This window comes from Schistocerca cancellata, chromosome 3 (assembly GCF_023864275.1).
Source record: "Schistocerca cancellata isolate TAMUIC-IGC-003103 chromosome 3, iqSchCanc2.1, whole genome shotgun sequence".
In the NCBI taxonomy this organism is placed as follows: domain Eukaryota; kingdom Metazoa; phylum Arthropoda; class Insecta; order Orthoptera; family Acrididae; genus Schistocerca; species Schistocerca cancellata.
The window spans coordinates 783,674,304-783,689,627 of NC_064628.1; the positions used below are offsets into that span (position 1 = coordinate 783,674,304).

Consider the following 15,324-nt stretch of genomic DNA (forward strand, 5'->3'; position numbering starts at 1 on the left):
ATCTGATTTAGTACTCATGAAGGAATCAATAAGGAAAATACATCACTGCCGAATTAGTTCTCAAAGCGAATAGAGAACAATGGAGCATATAGACATATATAATAAATGTATTTCACGTATTGTGAAAACCCAGCTGTAATTTTACAATTAATATAATGCCACTGTATTCCGTAATTTAGAAGCAAACATTCTTGCAGTAACTGATGTGAAGGTCGATGCCAGCACGTCATGACCTCACACAAATGCAGGATGCTTCTCGATGGGTACTCCTGGGATTTTCAGTGGGATGATAGAGGCTAGCACGAGTGGGGTGTTTGTAGGAATCTGGAACATTCGATAATAATTAGTATTGGAATACTTTAGTAAATAACTTTTACTTAACTTAGTCCTGCTACTGCACTCCAGGAACATGACTAATAACATCTTTCTTGAATACAAATGACTCATTAACAAACATTAACTGGATTATACAACAAGCAAGATAACACAATTCTGGTATTACATGCGGTAATACATGCGGAAACCAGAGGCTGCGAACCTAGCGAGCTGAAGGCTATTCTAATCTGACGTCGCTCACGACCTGTAGCTCACTCGGTCGCTCCGGTCTGCAAGTCTCCGTCCGTGCCATACGGCGGCGCTGCAAGCGCCAGCGAGTCCAGACTGGTTGCAAGTGCTGGACCGCTATGGATTATCGCAACCTCTAGCGTGGTGTCTATCGTTGACATCACAGTAACCTTCTAGAACATGGGTAGGTAAAGGAGAACGAAAGAAATCAAATGGAAAAAATAACCTGGTTTCGAACACGTAGCGCAGAAGTGCTAAGCCACCACGCTGGCAAATGTGCGAACGCTTCAAATGAACTGCAAGCGCGATAAAAGACATCTACATTGTGTGGAAAACGTCGACCTCCGAGACACTTGTTCCGTTAATTTTAATTCTCTTCCAGTGAGTGAGGTTTCTGGAAAATCAGGTTATGGCACTTGCAGTGTTCTTCTTGGCAGTTTACGCAAGGGAATGAACAGCAGCGGTACGAGGTACCCTCCAGCGTGCATCATATGAGGTGCAACAATAAAGTAATGAGACTTATTTTCTTTGCAAGATGTGGCAACCCTGCAGGCTTGCGTAGGCACAATATCTTTGACCTTGGTCTATAAGCTGCTTAGAGTCGAAGCGGCACATCGATGTAGCTGCTCTGTTGTGAGTTGTGCTGTAATACGTTAACATGTGTTTGTGTCTCTCGTCACGGAAATGGAACCGCATAATATTGGGCCACAGTATGCCACTTCTTTTTGCGTTAAATTAGGTGAAAACGCGACGACAGCTTACGGTAAGCTTCAGAAGGCTTTTGGAGAGGAGGTTATGTCAAGAGTTGAAGTTTTTCGTTGGCATAAAATGTTTAATGAAGGCAAAACGAATGTTGAAGATAAAGACCACAGTGGACGACCATCAACCTCACAGACAGATGTCAACTTGGCCAGGGTGTGTGAACTCGTACGACCTGATCGAAGATTATCCATGACAATTATTGCAGAAAAACTGAACGTCAATCGAGAAACGGTTCGTCTAATAATAGCTGAAGATCTGCATCAGGATAATGTTCCATCCCATACTGCTCTGTCAGTACAGCAATTTTTAACCTCAAAACAAATTTCAGTACTACCACAGCCACCTTATTCACCAGATATCGCTTTGTGCGACTTTGTTCTGTTTCCAAGAGTCAAAACTGCGGTCAAGGGACACCATTTTCAAACAACACAAGATGTCCAAAAAGCTGTGACGGGGGTCTTGGAGGATATTACAGAAGATGAGTTCCAGAAATGTTACCATCAATGGCAGAAGCGCAGGGAAAAAGTGTGTGCAATCAGAAAGGAACTACTTTGAAGGAGGCAACACTAAACTTGACTAAAACGGTAAGCAACATTTTTTTTCACATCAGTCTCATTACTTTATTGTCGCACCCTATATAGACCCACTGATGTTGCAGGCACGTAAAGCAGTAAGGAAAGAATTTGAGCGGAAGAGAGACGAATGGGCAGTTATTGCAGCAAAGATACGGGCCACAAATGCTGAAACCCAAGGATATAAGCGGTTTTGACACAGGGCACATTGTTGTGGCGCTGCAGCTGGAATCGAGAATCTATGAAACGGCGAAGCTGTTCGCCTGTTGGCGTACTTCTGTTATGAGCACCTATGGAAAGTGGCTGAAGTATGGTGGAATGACACGTAGGCCATATGGTACTGGACGACCACCTCTCATCGCAAAACGTAGAGGTCAGAGGATCCCCCACTGTGGGATCTAGGACAGGCAACGATCTGTGGTAGATCTGACGACAGAGTGAAATGCTGATGCCAGCACAAGTGTTTCACACCGTTCAAAGGCCATTGTTGAACATAGAGCTCCACCTCACACGACTCCTACGTGATCCTGTGTTGACCCAACAGCAGTTAGTTGATTAGTTAGTTGGTTGCATGTTCCATTGATCAGTCAGACAGTATGGCAGCCATTATGATGTGGAACGTCTCAAGTGCACAAGCAATGCACATATGAAACAAAATTTTTATTTCCTTAAATGGCACAAAATGCATATACTATATTTATAGATTTATATATTCCTATTCAAGAATTCATATACAGTATAGAAGGAGTTGTCAAGAAGATATGATTTCAATTTATTTTTGAAGCTATTACTGCTGTTTGTTAGGCATTTTACTTCATCTAGTAATTTGTCGAAAAATTTTATAGCAGCATGTTTTACCCCTTTCTGTGGCAAAGACAGGTTGAGTAAAGGATAGTGTCTTTCTTTTTTCTGGTATTATAATCATGAATGTCACTGTTGTATTTAAAATGGTCCATGTTGTTGAGAACACATTTCATTAGTGAGTAAATGTGCTGTGAGGCTGTTGTAAGAATTCCCAATCTTTTTTTGAGCAGTGAATACTTTTTGTCTCAATGTTCAGTTACTCCACAATATTATTCTGTATGGCATCAGGGAGTAATAATATGCAAAGTATGCTAGCTTACTACTTTCTATAGTCTCAAAATTGGCAATTATTCTGAGTGCAAAAGTTTCTGAATCTAGTCGCTTTAGAAGATCCAAAATATGAATTTTCAAATTAAGATTCTCATCTATATGTACACCCAAAAACTTAGTATGCTCTACCCTGTCTACTGACTTCTGTTGATGTGTTATATTTATTGAAGAAACTGTACTTTTTGCAGCAGAAAATTGGATGTACTGTGTTTTTTTTTTTCAAAGTTTAGAGCAAGAACATTTGCGGAAATCCAATTATTGACTCTTTCAAAGACCTTATTTGTATAATTTTCAATAGGAGTTTCTTTTACTGGATTAATAATGATGCTTGTATCATCAGCAAACAGTGTCAGTTCAGATTCCTGTTTCAGATATATAAAGAACAGAAGAGGACCTATGATTGATCCCTGTGGAACACCTAATGTAATTTCACCCCAGTTAGATGAAGTGGCAAACGTATTTAAATCACTTCATATAATCCATATAAGGAAACCTTTTTGCTTCCTGTTGTGTTATGACTTAAACCACTCATATGCTATTCCATTTATACCACAGAATTGTAATTTCTGTAACATAATGTCATGGTTCACACAATCAAATGCTTTGGACAAGACACAGAAAATTCCTATTGGTGACATTTTACTATTTAAAGACTCTATTGTGTGGACAGTGAAATTGTATATTGCGGTCTCAGTGGAACAGCATTTTTGAAATTCGAACTGTGATTTACTAAGTATCTAATTACTGTTGAGATGGCTAACCACTCTTGAGCACATTACTTCCTCGAAGATTTTTGAAAATGGTGTAAGCAAGGATACATCGGCAGTTGTGACTGCAGTGGGCACAGCATGAATGAGTTTTCAGAGTGGATCAATAGAAACGTGTCGCCTGTCGAATGAATCGCATTTCAGCTCGATGTTTGAGTTCTTACACATGGTCATCCAGTCGAACGGCTCCACGAAACATGCACCGCTCCACAGATACAGGCCGGTGAGAGCAGAATTGTGATATGAGGTACATCTAGTTGGGCTTCCGTGGCGTCTGTGGTGGTAATCGGAGGCTTCATGACAACACTGAACTGCGTGAACATTATTGCGGCCCACCTACGTCGTTTCATGCTTGGAGACTCCCCCTGTGGCGATGTCATCTTTCAGCAGGATAAATGTCCTTGTTGCAAAGTGACTGTAGTGAATTCACATTGATGTCTCGACCAGCAAATGTGCCTGATCTCTACCCACTGGGACGCATATCTGGCGCCAGTTGCGTGCCCGTAATTTGTGGGAACTGCTTGACCTGTGTATAGACATTCCTTCACGAAAGAAGTCGAGGTAAATATTCCAGAATTCGAAACCAGAACAGCTGTTAGCATGACTGACATAAAAGTAGATATCTTATGCGTTGCGAAACAACTCAAATCACTTAAGAAAGGCAAGTCTTCCTGTCCAGACGGTATACCAACCAGGTTCCTTTCAGAGTATGCAGACACAATAGCGCCTTTCTTAGATATCATATACAAGCGCTCACTTGACGAAAGGTTTGTTCCTATCGACTGGAAAATAGCACAGGTCACACCAATATTCAAGAAGGGAAACAGGAGTAACCCATTGAATTACAGACCCATATCACTGACCTCGATTTGCAATAGGATTTTGGAGCATACACTGTACTCGAACATTATGAATCACCTTGAAGAAAATGACTTATTGATACATAACCACACGGATTCAGAAAATATCATTCTTGTGCAACACAGCTACCTCTTTATTCCCATGAAGTAATGAGTGCTGTCGACAAGGGAACTCAGATCGATTCCATATTCTTAGATTTCCAGAAGGCTTTTGATACCGTTCCTCACAAGCGACTATTAATCAAACTGAGTGCATATGGAGCATCGTCTCAGTTGTGTGACTGGATTGTGATTTCCTCTCAGAAAGGTCACAGTTCGTAGTGAGAGACGGCAAATCATCGAGTAGAACAGAAGTGATGTCTGGCGTTCCGCAAGTTAGTGCCATAGGCCCTCTGCTGTTCCTGATTTACATAAATGATCTAGGTGATAATCTGAGCAGCTCCCTTAGATTATTTGCAGATGACGGTGTAATTTACCGTCCAGTAAAATCATCAGACGATGAGTTCCAATTACAAAATGATCTAGGGAGAATTTCTGTATGGCGTGAAAAGTGGCAATTGGCACTAAACAAAGAAAAGTGCGAGGTCATCCACATGGGAACTAAAAGAAATACGATGAATTTTGGGTATACGATAAATTGCACAAATCTAAGGGCTGTCAATTCGACTAAATACCTAGGAATTACAATTACGAGCAACTTAAATTGGAAACAGCACATAGATAATATTGTGGGGAAGGCGAAAGAAGACTGCGCTTTGTTGGCAAAACACTCAGAAGATGCGACGAACCCACTAAAGAGACAGGCTACATTACACCACCTGTCCGTCCTCTGTTGGAATATTGTTGCGCGGTATGGGATCCTTATCAGGTAGGATTGACTGAGGACATCGAAAAAGTGCAAAGAAGGGCAGCTCGTTTCGTGTTATCGCGCAACAGGTGTGAGAGTATTCAAAATGGCTCTGAGCACTATGGGACTCAACTGCTGTGGTCATAAGTCCCCTTGAACTTAGAACTACTTAAACCTAACTAACCTAAGGACATGACACACATCCATGCCCGAGGCAGGATTCGAACCTGCGACCGTAGCGGTCGTGCGGTTCCAGACTGTAGCGCCTTTAACCGCTCGGCCACTCCGGCCGGCTTGTGAGAGTGTCACTGATATGATACACGGCTTGGAGTGGCAGTCACTGAGACAAAGGCGCTTTGCGGCGAGATTTATTTACGAAATTTTCTCTTCCGAATGCGAAAATATTTTGTTGACACGCACCTACATAGGGAGAAATGATCATCATAATAAAATAAGAGAAATCAGAGCTCGAACAGAAAGATTTAAGTGTTCCTTTTTCCCAAGCGCCATTCGAGAGTGGAATGGTAGAGAAGTAGTATGAAAATGGTTCGATGAACCCCCTGCCAGGCACTTAAGTGTGAATTGCAGAGTTCAAAATGGTTCAAATGGCTCTGAGCACTATGGGACTCAACTGCTGTGGTCATCAGTCCCCTGGAACTTAGAACTACTTAAACCTAACTAACCTAAGGACATCACACAACACCCAGTCATCACGAGGCAGAGAAAATCCCTGGCCGCGCCGGGAATCGAACCCGGGAACCCGGGCGTGATATGCGAGAACGCTGCCGCACGACCACGAGTTGCGGACATAGATTTGCTGGGGGCTACGGTGAGGCAGTGGGTGGTACCAACCTTGCGCATCCGGCGGCGCGGGCTTCATGTGCCATCGCACGGGCTGCAGCAGCAGCGCGGCGACCACGCTGTGCAGCGAGAGGCCTCCGATGATGAGGGCGGCGCCCGAGGTGCTGTAGTTGCGCAGCAGCAGCGTCACCAGCTGCGGCATCACCACCGGGCCCAGACCCATCAGCGAGATGGACACCCCGGCCGCGCGGCTGCGCAGCTCCTTGAAGTACGAGTTGAACGCCAGGCTCAGCGCCGCCGTCAGCATCTGGTTCCCCACCGCTGCGGGACAGCACCGCGCCAGTGTGACCAACAGGACCGAGAGTGAACAGACAGGCACTCAGCGCAAGACTAGCTTTCCGCTGAAGTTCTTCACTGGTTGCTTCGAAATTTTGACACAACGTTGCATGCAAACATGCACATCTTTTATGGTCCTAATTTTTAATACATTACTGGCCATTAAAATTGCTACACCAACAAAAAATATAGATGATAAACGGGTATTCATTGGACAAATATATTACACTAGAACTGATTACATTTTCACGCAATTTGTGTGCATAGATCCTGAGAAATCAGTACCCAGAACAACCACCTCTAGTCGTAAGAACGGCCTTGATACGCCTGGGCATTGAATCAAACAGAGCTTGGGTGGTGTGTACAGGTACAGCTGACCACGCAGCTTCAACACGATACCACAGTTCATCAAGAATAGTGACTAGCGTATTGTGACAAGCCAGTTGCTCGGCCACCATTGACCAGACGTTTTCAGTTGGTGAGAGATCTGGAGAATGTGATGGCCAGTGCAGCAGTCTAACATTTTCTGTATCCAGAAAGGCAGGGTACAGGACCTGCAACATGTGGTCGTGCATTATCCTGCTGAAATGTAGGGTATCGCAGGGATCCAATGAAGGGTAGAGCCACGGGTCGCAACACATCTGAAATGTAACGTCCACTGTTCAAAGTGCCGTCAATGCGAACAAGAGGTCACCGAGACGTGTAACCAATGCCACCCCATACCATCACGTCGGGTGATACGCCAGTATGGCGATCACGAATACACGCTTCCAATGTGCGTTCACCGTGATGTCGCCGAACACGGATGCGACCATCATGATGCTGTAAACAGAACCTCGATTCATCGGGAAAAATTACGTTTTGCCGTTCGTCCACCCAGGTTCGTCGTTCAGTACACCATTGCAGGCGCTCCTGTGTGTGATGCAGCGTTAAGGGTAACCGCAGCCACGGTCTCCGAGCTGATAGTCCATGCTCCTGCAAACGTCGTCGAACTGTTCGTGGTTGTTGTCTTGCAAACGTCCCCATCTGGTGACTCAGGGATCGAGACGTGGGTGCAAGATTCGTTACCGTCATGCGGATAAGGTGGCTGTCATCTCGACTGCTAGTGATACGAGGCCGTTGGGATCCAACACGGTGTTCCGTATTACCCTCCTGAACCCACCGATTCCATATTCTGCTAACAGTCATTGGATCTCGACCAACGCGAGCAGCAATATCCCGATACCATAAACCGCAATCGCGACAGGCTACAATCCGGCCTTTATCAAAGTCGGAAACGTGATGGTACGTATTTCTCTTCCTTACATGAGGCATCGCAACAACGTTTCACCAGACAACGCCGGTTAACTGCCGTTTGTGTATGAAAAATCGGTTGGAAACTTTTCTCATGTGAGCACGTTGTAGGTGTCGCCACCGGCACCAACCTTGTATGAATACTCTGAAAAGCTAATCATTTGCATATCACAACATCTTCTCCCTGTCGGTTAAATTTCGCGTCTGTAGCACGTCATCTTCGTTGTGTAGCAATTTCAATGGCCAGTAGTCTATATATAACATATAAATAAACTTTTGATGTGTAAAGGAGAAATGTTGTTACCAAAAATCTCCAAAAATTCTTGACCGATTTGCTTGGTTGGTGGATTTGGGGGAGGGGACCAGTGAGCAAGATTTTGAAATTTTGGAAAATTGGGCTAATTTCCTGTGGGACCAAACAGCTAAGGTCATCGGTCCCCCGGGTTACACAATACTTAATATAATTTAAACTAAATTACGCTAAGGACAACACACACACCCATGCCCGAGGGAGGACTCGAATCTCCGACGGAGGAATCCGCGCGAACCGTGGCAAGGCGCATGAGACAACGCGGGTAACCCGCGTGGCATACAGCAAGATCATCGGTCTCATCGGATTAGGAAAAGATGGGAAAGGAATTAGCCGTGCCCTTTCAAAGGAATCATCCCGGAATTTGCCTTGAGCGATTTAGGGAAATCACGGAATACCTAAATCAGGATGGCCGAACGCGGCTTTGAACCGTCGTCCTCCCGAATGCTAATCACTTCGCCAGCACGCTCGATCTAGACCGATTTACTTAAGACTTTTACAGGTTACTCTAATAAACGTTTGGAATAAGATATATTTGTTTCAATACAAACAACAATACACAAGTTTTCTGTTAAAACCGATTGCGAAAAAGTAAATTTTCTGGTGTAAAGGTGCGAGGTTTTGTTTCCGTTGTCGCAGCCAGTTTTAGCTACCATACCAGGGCATACAAACAATATGACAAACTGTATCTCGCATATAAATTCTTTCTCGTTATGTGCACGTGTTTTAAACAAAAATTGTTTACGAAAGAAAGTGCTGTTTTGTTTTCTTCCTCGCAAACGGTTTTCACAAAAGCCAGGAAAGTTGTATTTCTTGATTATTGAAAACGATGGTTTGTTCAAATGGTTCAAATGGCTCTAAGCTCTAAGAGACTTAACATCTGAGGTCATCAGTCCAAAAAATGGCTCTGAGCACTATGGGACTTAACTTCTAAGGTCATCAGTCCCCTAGGACTTAGAACTACTTAAGCCTAACTAACCTAAGGACATGACACACACCCATGCCCGAGGCAGAATTCGAACCTGCGATCATAGCAGCAGCGCGGTTCCGGACTGAAGCGCCTGGAACCGCTCGGCCACAGCGGCCGGCGATGGTTTGTTGGGTGCTCAACATCGTGGTCCAAATCTTTCAATTTCTAGTCTCGTCACTTCCCGAGTAATGATGACATGATGAGGACAACACAAACACCCAGTCCCCAGGCGGAGAAAAGCCCCAACCCGGCTGGGAATCGAACCCGGGACCCCGTGATCCAGAGGCAGCGACGCTAGCCACTAGCCCACGAGCTACGGACCTGGATTATTTTCTTATGATTACTACTAATACTGCTACTACTACTACTGCTACTACTACTACTGCTACTACGGAATGTGCATTTGCAGTAACAATAAACAACGTTCGACGTCAGAGGGATGGGGAGAAGACATGGACGAAGAGGTGAGAAGAAGTGGTAATACAGAGAGGAAATGAGGAGATGGACAGGGGGCAAGAGGAGATGGAAAGAGAGGGGGGAGGAGGTAAAGAAGATGAACATAGGCAGGGTGGAGGAGAAGATGAACAGAGGGAGCGGGGGAGGGGGAGGTCGTGGACAAAAGTAGTTGCAGGTGGAGATGTACAGAGGCAGGGCGGAGAAGAAGATTAGGATGTATGCCCAACCTCCACACATATTATAAACGTGTACCTTGTCTTTCCTTTTTTTTTCCATTTAACTAGACACACAGTAGTGTGTTTCACACTTCATCGGATCGAAATCGACGTCGTCTTTCCAGATGCACTAATTTTTTTTTCTGCATTGTAGTTGTTACGTTCAGCTCTACAATGAGTGTCAGAAATATTATGCTTTGAATTCTGGTTTTATAAAATATGCAGGGTGTTTCGCAATTCCTGCTACAGTCTTCTAGCGTTTGTAGATACGACTTAGTAGTTAAAGGTTTAGTAAGGAACACCTGTCCGAAAATGTACCGTTTGGATATAAAATAAGTTTGAAGATCCAAATTTCCTGCCGGACAGTACGGTACATATTGGTAGAGCTGCACAACGCATGTATCGAAATCGTTTTCCGGACTGAAGACGTTAAACCTACAACAGGCATCTGCTCCAAACGGAGCTCCAGACGCCATGTTTATTTTGGCATATTTAGCTGTTTAGTATTGTAGGTTGTATTCAGTATGCCATTTCAAGATAATGGCGCATTTAACATTTATCACAGACACGTCACCCTTCTGCTGTATGGATAAAAATAGTGGCGATTTTAGAGGGTACCACGAGAAAAGTAAAGTTCAGATGGAAATCGGTGTCCGAAATCGTCACACATCGAGACAGCAGAGCATTGCATTATAGGAGACACGCTCTTCCTACGCAGCAGTTATCTAGATCTTCTCCACTGGCGATCCTGGCGATCAGTCCCAACCACTGAATAACAAACAACATTGGGAGATGTTCCGCCTACGGTACGTCAGCGTACAAAGTCACGTTTCCTGCCGGAGGGATGGGCTCCTGGCAGGCGCCACTCCCTGTAACTTCGGCGCTCTGTAACGTCGTTGGATGACGGGGAGACGGTTTCCTATACTCGATTTGATCCTCAAGACCCCCTCTAAAACCCCTCGAAGTTTGCAGCAATACCCTGTAGACTACTCCGACAGAACTGGTTTCTGATTGGTTTACTCTCTTCAGTTTGTCTATGATACATTTGTCTTGGTAGAACTTATGGTGCTACGGTCGCAGGTTCGAATCCTGCCTCGGGCATGGATGTGTGTGATGTCCTTAGGTTAGTTAGGTTTAAGTAGTTCTATGCTCTAGGGGACTGATGGCCACAGATGTTAAGTCCCATAGTGCTCAGAGCCATTTTTTGAAAGAACTTATGGCGCCCAGTAAGCCTTCTCGGTCCCACTTTGTTGATCTGTCAAAGAGGATCCCCCATAAACACACAGTGATCGAAATCACTACGTATGGCTGCCACTTGCTACTGGGCATGGGAAAGTTCCTTTCAGAACGGCCAGACTCCTTCGACAAGCTGCTTTTAGAGGCGTGTTTGTAGTATTTGTTCCGCGCTGCCACACTTGTTCTTCACAGACCACCATTTTCTATGTCCAAGTGGCTGGTCTGTGATTGTTCACAGGTTGACGTATTTAGTAACACAGCCCACTTGCAACAGCAGTGGAAACGATGGTATTAAAAGCGTGACGAAGCGCTCAGTCACTCCGGAAGGTTTTTTGGTAGACTACATGTACCTGGCAACACACTGCTGTGACTGTCTAGTTGAGTGGAAAAAAAGGAAATACAAGGCACACGTTTCTAATATGTATGGAAGTTGGGCATACATCCTAATCTTCTTCTACGCCTTGCCTCTGTACATCTTAAGTGAGTCTGAATGTGGTGTTATAGTCGTCGCACGAGCGATGGGACACAGCAAAAATGGTTCAAATGGCTCTGAGCACTATGCGACTTAACTTCTGAGGTCATCAGTCGCCTAGAACTTAGAACTAATTGAACCGAACTAACCTAAGGACATCACACACATCCATGCCCTAGGCAGGATTCGAACCTGCAACCGTAGCGGTCGCTCGGCTCCAGACTGTAGCGTCCAGAACCGTACGGCCACTCCGGCCGGCGATGGGACACAGCACCTCCGAGGTAGTGATGAAGTAGGGATTATCCCTTATGACCATTTCACGAGTGTACCGTGAATATCTGGAATCCAGTAAAACATCAAATCTCCGACATCGCTGAGGCTGGAAAAAGATCCTGCTAGAACGGGACCGATGACGATTGAAGAGAATCGTTCAACGTGACAGAAGTGAAGCCATATCACAAATTGCTACAGATTTCAATGTTGGGCCATCAACAAGTCCAGCGTGTGAACCATTCAACGAAACATCATCAATATGGGCTTCCGAAGGTAAATTCATGTTCCCTTCATAACTGCACAACACAAAGCTTTACGCCTCGCTTGAGTTCGTCAACACCGACTGGATGTTTCCCACTGTCTCGTTTTCGCAGCACAGGAATTCTATGACAGCACGTTGCTTCTGACGAACGTTAGCAGACATCTTGAAGACATGCTATGACGGCACCACTCACGGGAACAGGTTGAATTAAGTTTGAAAATAAGCGGGAAGGATGTACCTACACACTGTGAAACTTTCACACATACAGAATGAGAACTGTATTTTTAGAAAAATGGTGTGCATTTCTTTTAGAGTGACCCACGTAGTACAAATTGCTCATAACCAATGTTTAGAAGGTAAGAAGCAAATTCTATCGGTGATTTATTAAATATAAAGAAATAAATCTCTGTTGTTCTTATGAATTCATGATCGTTGGAAATTATGAATGTGATTTTTATGAAAAATAGCTGAAAGTAATGATGGATATGAACATGGTTGGTAAATTTCGGGGGTTTATTTGATATGAGTAGATGTTTCGTGAAACAAGAAAGGGGACGGGTTTTTGGAAAGTGTTTCGAATCTGGAAGGGGTTGAGTGGATTAGAAGAGACGCCTGAACCAAGCTCTTAATGGTGAGGATAGCTGTGGAGGCGAGAAGACGAAGACGATGGAGAGTGCGTTCAATCCACAAGATCTTTGAGCGGAGTTCAAGGTAGAGGTAAGGACTGAAATATATTTAGGAAATGGTATGGAGAGTATGCAGATATGTATGTATGTCAGATGTGCTGATAAAAGCTTTGTAAAGTACTTTGACTGGAGATCAGGGACAAAATGATACGATGTTTGGTGCCAAGAATGTATGGTGTTCAATGTGCAGGAGGATGTGGGCTGCCGGCCGGTGTGGCCGAGCGGTTCTAGGCGCTATAGTCTGGAACCGCGCGACCGCTACGGTCGCATTTCGAATCCTGCCTCGGGCATGGATGTGTGTGATGTCCTTAGGTTAGTTAGGTTTAAGTAGTTCTAAGTCTTGGGGACTGATGACCTTAGAAGTTAAGTCCCATAGTGCTCAGAGCCATGTGAACCTTTTTTATGGATGTGGACTGTATTGTTAGTTAAGATTTGTGTAGGGAAAGGTGTGTCGTATTCAAGGATTTGTAGAAGAAATCGAGTTCTGGAGGATTATAAATTAAGTTTACGTTTGAGTAGAGGGGGACGAGTGGAGTGAAGTGTTTGTAAGTGTGAAGGAGGATTAAGTAATGAAATGCAATGTTCGGCTAGTTATAAGTTAAGTTTTAGTCTTTTGTGGACTTTCTGTTCCCCAGTTAGTGATGTATCTTACTAATTTGCTACTGAAGGTTATCATAATATACATTAGTTAAATGTTGCAGATTTTTTGTTAAAACCTTTATCTGTCAAAATCAGTATTTAGAAAATGGTGATTACGGACTTCTTCAGATGAGGGTACATACATGCTTGTCTATTTCAAGAGGATAAGTAAGACCCCCTAGTCATGTCATCGTTAACATCCTTAAGGAAATGTCGACTAAGTGTTTTACTTATTGCACTGCATGTTTGTGTCCTGATCTGAAGATGGCAGTTGAAACTAGTAATCGCTGTTTTCTACATTACGACCTTGGCAAATTAAAAATGAAGAAACTCAACCCCGTCTAAAGAGGCGTTGAAGGTCCAACGGTACCGAAAGACCCCCGCTTAATCCTCAGCCGACAGGTGTCACCGGATGCGGATATGGAGGAGCATGGGGTTAGCACACAGTTCTCCCGGCCGTTGCCAATTTCGTGATCGGAGCCGGCATCAAGTAGCTCCTCAATTGACCTCACAAGACTTCAGTGCACCCCGCTTTCCAACTCGGCAGACTGGACAGCATGCGGTAGACCCAGACGGTGACCCATCCAAGTGCTAGCCAAGCCCGACATCGCTTAACTTCGGTGATTTGACGGGAGCTGGTGTTACCACTGCGGCAAATCCATTGACTTTTTAAATAAAGCATTTAATTTAAAAAATCTACAGCATTCAAGTTTACAAATCGCGCTCCCCATTCCAACTACGTCTGGTAATTAGAATATTTTAATTTGTTGGACAGTAATAAATAGTTAGGCAGAAGTCAGAAAGTCGAACGCTGTGCCTGATTCCTCCAGTAATTATTATCAAGGTTTTGGCAGCGTTTATTCTGAAGAGGCAACGGTTCCAAAAGGAGATGTACACTCCTGGAAATTGAAATAAGAACACCGTGAATTCATTGTCCCAGGAAGGGGAAACTTTATTGACACATTCCTGGGGTCAGATACATCACATGATCACACTGACAGAACCACAGGCACATAGACGCAGGCAACAGAGCATGCACAATGTCGGCACTAGTACAGTGTATATCCACCTTTCGCAGCAATGCAGGCTGCTATTCTCCCATGGAGACGATCGTAGAGATGCTGGATGTAGTCCTGTGGAACGGCTTGCCATGCCATTTCCACCTGGCGCCTCAGTTGGACCAGCGTTCGTGCTGGACGTGCAGACCGCGTGGGACGACGCTTCATCCAGTCCCAAACATGCTCAATGGGAGACAGATCCGGAGATCTTGCTGGCCAGGGTAGTTGACTTACACCTTCTAGAGCACGTTGGGTGGCACGGGATACATGCGGACGTGCATTGTCCTGTTGGAACAGCAAGTTCCCTTGCCGGTCTAGGAATGGTAGAACGATGGGTTCGATGACGGTTTGGATGTACCGTGCACTATTCAGTGTCCCCTCGACGATCACCAGTGGTGTACGGCCAGTGTAGGAGATCGCTTCCCACACCATGATTCCGGGTGTTGGCCCTGTGTGCCTCGGTCGTATGCAGTCCTGATTGTGGCGCTCACCTGCACGGCGCCAAACACGCATACGACCATCATTGGCAGCAAGGCAGAAGCGACTCTCATCGCTGAAGACGACACGTCTCCATTCGTCCCTCCATTCACGCCTGTCGCGACACCACCGGAGGCGGGCTGCACGATGTTGGGGCGTGAGCGGAAGACGGCCTAACGGTGTGCGGGACCGTAGCCCAGCTTCATGGAGACGGTTGCGAATGGTCCTCGCCGATACCCCAGGAGCAACAGTGTCCCTAATTTGCTGGGAAGTGGCGTTGCGGTCCCCTACGGCACTGCGTAGGATCCTACGGGCTTGGCGTGCATCCGTGCGT

General features: G+C 45.0%; 1 protein-coding gene across 2 annotated transcripts in view; it reads right to left on the minus strand.

Annotated features, from left to right (window-relative positions):
* LOC126175835 (uncharacterized) overlaps positions 1-15,324 on the minus strand; it is a 288,518-nt gene that overhangs the window by 76,683 nt on the left and 196,511 nt on the right. For both annotated transcript variants that reach the window (XM_049922837.1, XM_049922836.1), the window contains exon 5: positions 6,359-6,628. In XM_049922837.1, coding sequence (XP_049778794.1) covers positions 6,359-6,628 — 270 coding nt within the window. The remainder of the gene's footprint in view (positions 1-6,358; positions 6,629-15,324) is intronic.